This window comes from Vigna umbellata, chromosome 2, assembly GCF_029865625.1.
Source record: "Vigna umbellata cultivar VRB3 chromosome 2, Vumbellata_1.0, whole genome shotgun sequence".
Lineage (NCBI taxonomy): Eukaryota > Viridiplantae > Streptophyta > Magnoliopsida > Fabales > Fabaceae > Vigna > Vigna umbellata.
The window spans coordinates 17548598-17561102 of NC_142166.1; the positions used below are offsets into that span (position 1 = coordinate 17548598).

The 12505-nt window shown below is 33.3% G+C and overlaps 1 protein-coding gene across 1 annotated transcript; it reads right to left on the reverse strand.

Annotated features, from left to right (window-relative positions):
• Positions 1-697: 697 nt before the first annotated feature.
• Positions 698-5249, reverse strand: LOC124833477 (proteasome subunit beta type-5). Its single transcript, XM_047307971.2, has 8 exons — positions 5121-5249; positions 4880-5010; positions 4564-4693; positions 4322-4428; positions 1730-1864; positions 1546-1649; positions 1366-1466; positions 698-991 (listed from the first exon to the last, which is right to left on the reverse strand). The coding sequence occupies exons 2-8, from the start codon at positions 4991-4993 to the stop codon at positions 864-866; spliced, it is 819 nt and encodes a 272-aa protein (XP_047163927.1). The 5' UTR covers positions 4994-5010; positions 5121-5249; the 3' UTR covers positions 698-863.
• Positions 5250-12505: the final 7256 nt, after the last annotated feature.

Consider the following 12505-nt stretch of genomic DNA (forward strand, 5'->3'; position numbering starts at 1 on the left):
ACTCAATTGAGTCAACTTTTTACTTTTAAAAACTTAATTGGAGAAAAAATGAAGAAAATAATCTAACTGAAAAAACCCAACATAAATAAGAATGGAAAACCCAACATAAATAAGAATGGAAGTTATTTAACAACTAGTAACTACTAAAAAATAAAGTAGGTGTATTTGTATTTAAAAACTAGTAACTACTTAAATTATTTTTAATTGATTTTTAAAATTTATTATATTAAAAAGTATTCGTTTTCTTAAAAAAAACTTAAACAAACATTCCAAAATGATTCTAGATATTCAAACACTTCACGACATGATATGTCAAAATCAAATCCCAATGGGTAATCACTTTGGAATATAATTTATGGCTTGATTTAAGCGGAAATTTCTTAGAGATTTAGTCATCTCTTGTACAAAGTGAGATGAGACTTGATATAAAAATTGTTACTATTCATCACTTTAGCTGATTCACGTTATCAAGGCTAAAAATTATCTTTTTTTGCAAAGTTGATTAGTTAAAGCATTTATTTAAGTCTAATTTGACTAGGACAACCTATTATAACCATAACAAACAAAGGTACTCGCATTAGTAAGTTTCTTGTACAACTTTCAGAAAGTTGCCATGAAAACCATTAATGGCAAGATGGATTAAATTAGCAATAGCTAGAACTTTCCTCGTTTAAACCACTCCACATTGCCGCTGATATGTCATTTTCAATTGTAAATATTCACTTCATTTTGAACCACATCATGATAGTACAGCACTTACATATATCAACTAATGTCAAATTGAGTAATCAGTTTCATGCAATGGATTAAAAATAAGCTTGGCAAGCAAAGAAAGTTTAAGAAGGTATCCACGAGTTACTTCATCATGCTCCAGTTGCTTCCACCATTTCTTGTTCAACTGTGCTTGGGGTAACTGGGTAGTAATGGTAATGCAGTTCACCAACATCATCACCAGACAATTTCTTCCATCCATTTGGTCCCACATAGTATACTAAAATCATATAAAATTTATAAATATAAATGATGCATCAAAAATAGCACCAAGTCAACTATAATGAGGATAAAATTACTGTATTAATATTTTCACCCGACTAAGTTAGAGACCATGGATTATTTTCGATTGTTCATTTATATGGATATAATAAAATGCACATTATGTTTTGGACGATCATGAGCAGTTGTGCTCCGGAAAAAATGGGCAAGTGTACCTTAAGAGAGGTTATATCAATTTAGTTACCATGCATTTGTCAGTGTAAGTCTATTATTTTCTTGCTGGTGAGGAAGAGGATAGAAACAAAAATGTCATGATTTAGAAGCAAGTTTGTGATGTAGCTGGGTTAATAACGGGGATAGAAAGATAGATACCGCTAGCAACTCCACCGCTGGCCCCATCACGAAATGTTGCGTGATAAATTGCTCGTCGAGCAAGTTCAGCTGCCTCCTCAATTGACAAGTCATATCGGTACCTGGTATAACAAGGAAAATGTCAAAAAGAAAATTGACATGAGATTTATGCGAGATAGTTAAATACATAGTTTAACTAACCCGCTGTCCAATACACCATAAGCATATGGCGAACCAGATCCAACAGAGAATCTAGTGCCTTTAAGTCTTCCTCCTTCACTATCAACATAATATAGACCAGGTCCCTAAAGAGAGATTAACGGTTGTAAGTAGCTATTGGACTAACTGAGCATAACGTTGTTCAGTAACTTGACAAGTGAATTACCGTCTCATCCCATCCAGCAATCATGGTACCAACCGATAACCCCATTCCACGATAAGAGTATAAAATATTGGCAAGTAGCTTGGAAGCTCCTGTTACTGAAATTCTTCTTTTATTCGCCAACTCATGCAAACGACACTACAAAAAATTATGGAACAGATTAGAGAATACATTTCCATTTCCAACTTCATAAACACAAAAGGATAAAGCATCTTGGAAAGGAAAACCAAAAGATAGAAAACCATACAACTTTAAGTTTATATGAATCAGTCATTTAGATCTTCTGTTAGGCTTAGTTCTGTTAGTGGAAGAGCTCCAGCTCATTAATGACCCAAGCCAAGTGTCCATAATCTAGAAGTTTTATATCATTAGGAATAAAAAATGACAGAATGGGGAAAGGCTTAAAGATCTTGCTGACTAGGCAAGTTAAGCAGAAATGGGTTATATGTATAGACATGTAGGAGGAGGTCATCAGTTAAGCGGAAGAAGGGAGGAGGGGGGAGCAGTTTTTAGCAAGCCTCCTGGGCTGTAAGGTTACAGGAAACTGTGTGCCATAAATCAAAAAGGAAAAAACAATAGTATATGGAGATTAAAAACACTAGAAATCTAATGGAAATTTATAAAAAGGATAGTACAAGTTAATGGTTTGATGTCAACCAGACTATTAGCCTGCTATTGTTTTGGCAAGAACTGCCGTGATAAATGATCAGTTATTTAGTTAGTCAATCTGAATTCATTACCAGTTCAACCAAAGAGTGTAACTAATGGCATACCCCTAACCATGGCCTAGCACATTCATGAAGAGTTAGAGTTATCTATGGAAGATGGGCCTAGAATCTTTTTCTTAGGCCATCTTAAGCCATCATGAAGATCCTAGAGTAAGAATAATTTTTGGACCTTGTATTTTGGGCCAAGTAGTCAAGATTTTATTTGGGCTTTGTTTATGGGTCAAGTAGTCTAGATTTTATTTGGACTTTGTATTATGGGCTTAGTATCGTAGGATTTCCATTTGGGGCCTTGCATTTTGGACAAGAAGAGTAAGGTTTTGACCACCTAAGTCAACATTGGGCCTTAAGCCCAACATTGACCAAGGGGTAAACATTTTTGACCAAGCTTGGAGGACAAGGAGCTCATTTTCGTCCTAGACATGTGGAGGCACCCTATTTGAGAGTTTTTCCTCTTAGTTAGTGGCCATGTGTCACCCTAGGAATGGAGAGTTTTTCCATATATAGTGGCCACATGTCACCCTCTCATTTGAGTGGATTTTTGCCACTTGTCTCCTTCCTATTGGAGAGGATTTCTTCTTGCTCTCCAAGCCAACCAAGGTGGCTCTTTTAGGTTAAAGTTTCTGCCTATTTAGAGACATCTTAGCCTATAAATAGAGGTGTCTCTCCTTCATGTATTCACCTTTGAAATTAGAGTAAAGTTATCCTGTCATTTTGTGCACACAACCCCTTCTAAGGTCAATCTAGGCTAGAGCAACCCAAGTAGCCTCCTCTAGCCACCTTCCTCCAAGAGTTGGCCCAACCTCTCTTAGAGAACCACCAAACACACCTTCCATCACCATTCAAACACACAAAACCGTGACAACATCCACCTTATACCACCACCATTTCACATTTCATCAAAAGCCATGAGCATCTTGATCTTTTGGCTTGGTTTCTTCTAGATTTGGCTTGTCTTAGCTAGAGCATTGCCATCAGAAACTTAACAGATCAAAAATCAACCGATCCAAAAAAATCAATGTCAATTAAGTAACATTCCAAGTACCAATATATCTTGTTAGATGTTATTATATAAGAAAAAGTAACGAAAGCCTTCACATTGAAGTGCATGCACATATTATTTATATATATATATATATATATATATATAATAATAATAATAATAATAATAATAATAATAATAATAAAATACAGTAGCCCCTTGAGATTTATAAAATATATTCAAACATGCTGGCCAAGCACATAATTATAAATTAAAGTTGATATAGGTTAAAGGAAAACAAATTATTGACAAGGTAAATAAAAATTAGATGTGAAAGCTATATCACACCACTGGGACAACTAGATATAACGAGAAAGGAATTGGAATTGAAATTGAAAAATGCATTTTACTTACACAATTGCACCCTATAAATTATTCTCTCTACATTTCATCACGGTAAAAATAATAAGAGAAAATTAGAATTAAGAGTTTAGGATATCTCTAAATTACATAACCATCCATCTAAAGAATTTCTCTTAACAAAGTTACGTCTGAATAGCAGACTACCCACCCATCATTATTTCCAATTTACCCACTTTTTTATGCTCCTTCTTTGCATGCAAAAACAGGCTAAATGCTTCCTATGCACAAGAAATTTTTAGGAAATGAATATAAATATACTTCAAAAAGAAGGTTCATTGTCACCTACTCCACTATAGCAGCAGCAACAATATCAATAACAAAATTGTAAGGAAATAACCAAGGAATGCCAAGGTGTAGGAGACTAGGGCAGAAACTCGGTAGGAGACTGGTCTAAAAATATAAGTACATAACAGACAGAACAGAAGCAAGCATACAAGATATAAGGTTCAAGGTATCATAGATTACCTTGATACCGAGATTCCTGTGCCAAAATTGACAATCAGCAGCACCTCCAGCCATAGTCCCAAGCATGTACGGATTGATTTCAATAATCTTCTTCACAGACTGCGATGCTGGAGACAGCCAACACTCAAAGTTCAAGAACTCACGCATCATTTAATTCGAAGCAAGTAACAGAAAATATCTGACTAACTTACCCAAAGGAACAAAGAAAAGCGAAAATGCTATTAGATTTAACAAGCACTCACATATATATCCTCCCATGCTAGCTCGAGAATCAGCTGCTACCATGACGCCCTCCTTAAAGATAAAAGCAAGAGTCGTTGTACCCTTCGCGGGCTTCACCATCTGAATAGCCTCTTTCAAGAACCCATCGAACTATCACCAACATACACACAAAATACCCAAACGCATCAGTTAAAACCATCAACCTTCAACCCTTCTCTATTAAAATTTAAACCCTAGCCAGCTTTCAATTTTCTTTCCCCAACAATTTCAGAAACAAAACCTCAGCCCAAAATTCCCCTCTGAAACTTTTAACAGTTTCAAAACCTGAATACTCACATCATTGGAATTCGGAAGGTCGAAGGACGGAGCGGCGGAAAGTTCTCCAACGACGTCGCTTTGAGGTGCAAGCAGTGAGGGAAACGATTCAAGACCAGTGGTATCGAGCTTCATGATGGAAGATTAGTGACCTAAATGAAAACAAACCTTAAAATCAAAATAACATAGAAAAGTAGATAATATATATATAAAATGGGGAGATATGAAAAATAATCGCAAATTTTGAGAACAGTTTTGGCACCTTTTCTAGTAGAAGAAGCAATTGCAGTGAGATCTCAATTGTCGAGTTTGAGCAATGAGGGAAAAAGTAGAAAGACACTGTTTTTCAGTGTTGTGTTGTCTTGAGGAAAAAGGCAGGACTTATTTGGGCCGGCTCGGCCCACATGTATGTGCTCCTTTTATAATGGCCCATGTTTTTGCTAAGTTTTCTTTTTCTTATTTTTTTACTCTCTTTTTTCGCTGCATCTAATCACAAACTATTATATGATAAATTTATTGAATTTTAAAATAATTAGCCGAGAAATAAAAATAATAGTACTTCTTATAAATTAATGATATAAAGATTATATTTTGTTTTCCTCACTCTAATTACCATAGGCTGTTCCTTCCTGTACTCCGTCAAATTTCTCCCTCCCCTCCGTTAAAAAGCTTCGGTTTCCGTATTAGGAGGGAGTGATTGCTTTCTCCAAAAAAATTTCCAGAGTTGTTTATAGTGTTCCGGAAATAAATTCCGGAAGTGATGAGGTGCTAGAGGAAATAGACTGGAAGCAATAGCCATTACTAATAATGATTGGCACATGCTTATAGCCCAAAACATCTATAACTGTTATTAAGATGTTTGGTTGTTCAACAGAATGTATAGATTATTGGAAACAAAATTTAATTATAACAAAAATATCAATATACTCTTATTTTACTTTTTTATTAGTAATATTTATATAATTTAATGTATAATTATTTTCTCTTTTACTTTCTATAAAAAAAATAATAAAAACCTTAATAACTTTTTTTCTCTTACAAAACTACTTCAAATTTATCTCGTTCTTTTTTCTGAATAAACTTAAAACAAGGTGAAGTCACACTTCAAAAGGCTTTTATATAATTGTTTATTTTGTGTTACCGTGCATCTTTATTACTTCATCATAGGTCAAATCCTTCATTTTCACCATCACTTTTCTACCTTATTTAATTGCTTGTCATGGCATTTTGATCTCAAACTCTTGCTAAGAAAGAAACCCTTCACATGTGAAGGTTGTATTACAATGTTGCATCTTCATATTATTGCAAAATGCCAACAACAAATAATTAAAACTACGAACAAAGATTTTTCGAAGTGTATATATTTATTATTCTTAAAAATTTATTTGTGGTGTGTTGCGTAAGCCCTTAGAATATAACATGAACTTTTCAAAAAAATTTGAGAATATCAAAACTAGTAAGGAACTCTAAAAAAAGTAAAATAATAAACCCAAAATGTTATAAGAAAGAAAAGAGAGAAGGAAGAAATTAAGAGAAATAGGAGAACGAGAGAAAAATGTGTGTTTTGAAGGTGAGTACAAATCTCTATTTGTAAAGATGGAAAAGGATCAAAATCATAGTCCACCAATGACTTGTGGAACCTTGCATATTTGGTGAAAATTGTGCACTGATCCAGTCTTGTGATTTTCGTTTGAACACATGAGAGAAGCAACATTTAAAAAGTAATGTTCATCCATTACTTTCTTTGTAACTAAGTTTTTCTATATCAAGTTTTACAACAATCTCCCACAAATTGCAAAAGACTAGAAAGAAAGATTGAAAGAAAGAGAAAGAAAGTAATTTTCATGGGTTTTATAAGATGTAATGCATCAAAGCTGGTATAGCAAGTTATATGAACCAGTCCTAGATCGAAAAACTTAACACAGTGTAGATGGTATAACAAGTTATATGAATCAAGGACGCTTGACACGTGTTAAAGGTTCATCAATCACAATACACCCCTACAATGCTTGTTGTTAACGCTATGTTGCGCTTACTAGGTCATGCACGTGCCTAGTATTTGTCCGTGCTCTAAAGATTATGTCTAGATCCCATGCAAGCGACCTCATTTGACACTCATATAAGTGATTTCATCAAGTGTATGCTGCAAATCATATTCTACCCATAAGGGATATGAAGATTATTAAAACTTTTATTTAAACTAAAATTCTTTCACCTAAAAGAATTTTATTACAAAGTTTAAACTCTCAATAATGCAGTTTCTATCACTTTCACATATACCATAAGAATGAACATATTTGATTTAAAAATCAATTTAGTGTTATTAAAACTAAAAAGTTACATGTTTTTACCCATATGAACCTTATTCATGGGACCTCCAATCACAAACGTTAGGTTACCATCACTTGTTTATTTGTAAGTGGCTTAAGTCTCATTTCCCTCAATGTTTCTAAGATCATATTTCTTTTCAAAGGTTTTGTTATAAGATCTGCTAGATTCCATTCTAACTTCACATAACTAATGGAAATAGTTCTACTCTTTAGTAGTTGCTTAACCAAATTGTGTCTTAATTGTATATGTTTATTTCCATTGTAATTATTGTTTTTAGCTATAACTATTGTCGATTGGCAATCACAATGTATTGACACTGATGGAGTTGGTTTCATTCATAGTGGAATGCTCACTAAGAAATGTTTGAACCACTCAATCTCATTATTAGTCATCTCAAGAGCAACAAACTCATATTTCATTATTGATCTTGCAATAAATGTTTGTCTAGTTGATCTTCATGTAATCGCACTACCCCCAAGTGTGAATACATAACAACTAGTGAATTTTGTATCATTTGAATCAAAGACCTAGTTAGCATCATTGTACCCTTCTAGTACAACGACAAATCCATTATATGCAATGGCATAATCCATTAAACCTCTTAAGTACCTCACAAGTCTTAGAAGTGCATCATAATGTTCCTGATTTGGACATTAAGTGTACCTACTCAGTCTACTACGACATAAGTAATATCAGGTCTAGAAAAGTTCATCAAATGCAATAAGCTCTCAATTATCTTGACACATTGAGGCTGAGATATAGATTTTCCTCTATTTTTTATTAATTTACAGTTAGCTTCATAAGGGGTACTCACTATCTTGAAGTCATAATATCAAACTTCTTAAGAAATTTCTCAATGTATTGTTCTTGGGATAGTACTATACTATCTCACTTCCTTATGATTCTAATACCTAAAATTATATTGGTTTCACCCATATCTTTCATTTCAAAATTCAATCCTAGAAACAATTTAGTTCTAGGGAATATCTCATTCCATGTACCAAAAATTAACATGTCACCCATATACAAGAATATAATGACATAATCGTTATTTTTATATTTAGAGTACACATATTTATCAACATCATTAAGTGAAAAACCACCACATAGCAATAAATTATCAAGTTTTTCATGTCATTGTTTTAGTGCTTGTTTCAATCCATACAAAGATTTTAAAAGTTTACATATTTTATTCTCTTGACCAGGTACTACACAACCTTCAGGTTGAGTAATATAAATCTTCTCCTCCAAATCACCATTCAAAAAGGCAATTTTAACATCCATTTGGTGTATCACTAGCTTATGGATAACTACTAAGGCTAACAACACTCGAATAGAGGAAATCCAAGTCACACAGGCAAAAGTATCAAAATAATCTTTGTTGGATTTTTTAGTAAAGCCTTTAGCTACTAACCTTTCCTTATACTTCTCTATAGATCCATCAAGGTGATACTTTTTCTTAAAGATCCAATTACAACCATTAGGTTTTGCTCCGTTAAAAAGATCTACTAAGGTCTTAGTAATATTTTTCTTAATTGATTCAATTTCAGTCCATATGGCATTATCCCATTGTTTTGCATCAGGAGCACTAGTACCTTCTACAAAGTTAGTTGAATCATTATCAACTAGATAAGTATAGAAATCATTACCAAAGGAAGTTTCCTTCCTCTGTCTTTTACTTCTTCTCAAATCCTCGCCTAATGTGTCACCATTATTATTATCAATAGGTTCAAACTTCTCACTAACCTTTAAGGAAAAGACATGTTTAGAAAACTCGACATTTTTCGTTTCTACTATAGAATTACTCTCAAGCATATCACTTTTAAGAACAAGAAACCTATAGGCAACATTATGTTCAACATAACCTAAGAACATGTAATGAGAGGTTTTAGAGCCTATTTTCTTTTTCTTAGGATTGGTTAACATCACATTAGCTTGGCACCCTCATACTCTTAGATATTTAAAGTTGGGTTGATAACCTCTCCACAACTCACATGGGTTTTAACATTTTTCTCATGAGATATTCTATTTTTTTAAGAACTCACAAGACCCAACAATAATATAATCTCCTTCAGTTATATTTTCCCTAGGAGGATTGTTGTTTCTTGCTTTGCGCCTGCATTATGGTGTATGATGGCCCGACTTTCCACACACGAAACAATTTTCTTTCTTCTTAAAAGTGGGATTAGATCCGTTGGAACGATATTTTCGAAAATTATTTTTTCTATTATTGTCAACATCCAATTTCGTTCGGATAAATAAATAAATAATTATGAAATTTATTTTATCTTATTTATTTTTTATGTTGTTCTGTTTTATGTTATTGTTACTTTTATTTTTATTTTAGGTTATTTTGAGCCATTGTATTATATTACATTGTATTTTATTCTATTTTATTATATTGTGTTTTATTTTATTTATTCTTATTTTATTCTTGGTTATTTTAATTTTTTGGTTATTCTAATTTTATTTATTTATTTAGAGTTATTTTATTTTAGTCTGTTTTATTTTATTCTATTTTTACGTTCTTTTACTTTAATTCATTCTGTCAAATGTTAAAAAAAACAGAAAAGAAACAAAACATAAAAATGTCAGTCCAATTTGAGCCAACTTTAGTGTTTTGGCTTTTTGGTTCCATTACGCCATCTTCCATTCTGGTGCAAATCTTCTGCTCGTCATGCATGCTGCATCTACATTGTCTTAGCAAAGCAGAACAGGATCGGACAAGCCATGATTTTGACTTTAAGCTTCATCTGAAGCGTGAACAAGGCTAAAGGGGGAGACATCAACACAGAACCCATCATTCGCCTCTCACAAAAACTTCTATTCACTCTCTACTCACTAAACAGGGAGACACTACTCTCAACTCCTCAAGAATTTCCTCCATCAGGCACACCCACCATTCCCCAACCTACATCCTCATTCACTCATTTTTCCTAGCCGCTGCCCACGGTAACAATAAAAACTCCAACCTTTGTCTCCCTTGCAAGCCACCATCAACCGCTTGGATTCTCCACTAGACCTTGACTCCCCTCACCCAATCATCAACCATCATCCATATTCACACATTGCCATAGCCATCTTGACACTTACGGCTACTACCAACACCCTTCCACCATCCTCATCTCAGTCAAATATTAAGTTTCATCCTTCTTATCATACTTCTCTCCTATTTCCCCTGCATTCAAACAAAAACAAACAAAAACAGAGAAACCCAATTCAACATCCTGTTCGACTTCACCCATCAACCGCCAAAAATCCTAAGGGCCACTTCCATGCGAAGACATAAAACACAATACAGAGGAGGAATTCCCAGTCACGACATTGTGGTGTGGCGGTGAGCGGCAACATCAGCGAGGAGCCATGATTCGCGGTAGTGAACCTGGGAAAAGATGAACCCCATTTGAAGGGGAAGATGAGCTGGTAGCATCGGTAGCAGCCTCCAAGGCTGACGGCGGCGAAGTAGAGACGGTCACCTGCATCAACGACGCGGTATCGGCAGTGGCTCCGACCGGTGGGAGGGGAGCGTCGGCGAAACCATGGCCTGGTGTTTGTTTGTCCATGAGAAAGTGGGGGTTTCCGTTTTGTGTTGAAGAAAAGGAGATGAATTAGGGGTAAGGGCAGCTTTCTTGGCTTCTTTTGTTTGAAGTAGAAACGCTGTTGTGAATCTAGAAGGAAGAAACTTGGTTTCTTATCTGAGAGAAAAAATGGGCCTTGGGCTTGGATCGTACCTCTACAAATTCATTGTTGCACCCCTATCCTCGTGGACTCGAACTATACACACATTCCTGGTTTTTAATCTTTGCGTTCCTACTCTTTTACTAAGCCTTTCTTGTTTTGTTGTTGTTTGAATTTTATTTTATACATTTGTGTTTTTTCTTTTTTTTTGTTGATTATTAGTTTTTTTTACTGCATGTGACCTGTTTTAAGATAACCCCACCCCTTTGCCTTGTGTTTTATTTTATTAGGTTTGTTTGTCTGCTGTATTCCATCTCACACACTCATTTTTCTAATGAAAATATCTAATAAAAATCAACAAAAATAAATAAATAAAAAGATAAAAAGAAAAAAATAAAATTATAAAATTTAAAAAATGGCTTTAGGACATCTGATCCATCTCCATTTGCAAATAAATAAATAAAATTTTGATTTGTTAGTTTTTTATTATATAGATTATAAAATAACAAAAATAGTCTTACTAGTCCTTAATTATTTAGTACCCTTTTAAAAACTACAGTATAATTTTAGTTTGTTTCATTTTTAGGTCTCTTTAAACATTCTTACGTAACTACTACTTTTACTTTATATTTTATAATTTCATTTTAAATACTTATATAAATAATATTGTCATTTTTACAAATAGATATGTAAATAATATCATTGTTTCATTTCAAATACTCAGTAAATGTTATTCTTATGTTATATTAAATCCTTACGTAACTATTATTACTATTTTTTAATCTATTTTAAATATTTTTGTAAATACTATTTTTATATTATAAAAATTACAAAAAATGAAAGATAAAAAGTAAAAATTATAAAGCAAAAAATAATTAAATATCGTTTTAATAATATGAGTACTTGTGCGATCGTCTCCATCAGCTTAGTACTCACTATCCAAAATAATAAAAAATTAAATAATAATATGAATGCTCGTGCGATCGTCCGCATCAGCCTAGCACTCAATACCCTCAATTTTCCTAAGTAAATAACGGTATTAGCACATGTGTGATCGCTCACATCGTCCTTGTGCTGGAAACCTTTTCTCTTTTTTTTATAAAAAATACCAAAAAAGTATTTTAAAGGTTAAGGATATATGTGATTCTCGCATCATTCTTGTGCTAAAAACCTTTTCTCTTTCTTTTATAATACCAAAAAATATTTTAAAGGTTAAGCACATGTGTGATCGCTCTCATCGTCCTTGTGCTAAAAACATTTTCTCTTTCATTCATAAAAAATACCAAAAAAATATTTTAAAGGTTAAGCACATGTGTGATCGCTCACATCATTCTTATGCTAAAAACCTTTTATCTTTCTTTTATATAAAATACAAAAAAATACATTTTAAAGGTTAAGCACATGTGTGGTCGCTCACATCGTCCTTGTGCTAAAAAACTTTTCTCTTTCACTTACCAAAATCCAAAATCATTTCAAAACAAATTTTCAAACAATTTCCAAACAAATTTCTCAAACAGATTCAAAAGAACTACGTAACCCTAATTTCTCATTCTGAATGAGAATACGTAGGAGCAAGGTCAATCCTTGTCGGGCCCAAAAAACTAAAAAATATATTTTGTCTCTTTAGAGTTTTATTTT

What these genes read in the sequence shown, in the direction of transcription:
- LOC124833477 (XM_047307971.2), bottom strand. Translation starts at nt 4,993, where the DNA reads ATGAAGCTCGATACCACTGGTCTTGAATCGTTTCCCTCACTGCTTGCA. An exon ending in TTGCTGGATGGGATGAGACG is followed by an intron (nt 1,650 to 1,729) that starts GTAATTCACTTG and finishes ATCTCTCTTTAG; the next exon opens with GGACCTGGTCTATATTATGT. An exon ending in TATGGTGTATTGGACAGCGG is followed by an intron (nt 1,467 to 1,545) that starts GTTAGTTAAACT and finishes TTGTTATACCAG; the next exon opens with GTACCGATATGACTTGTCAA.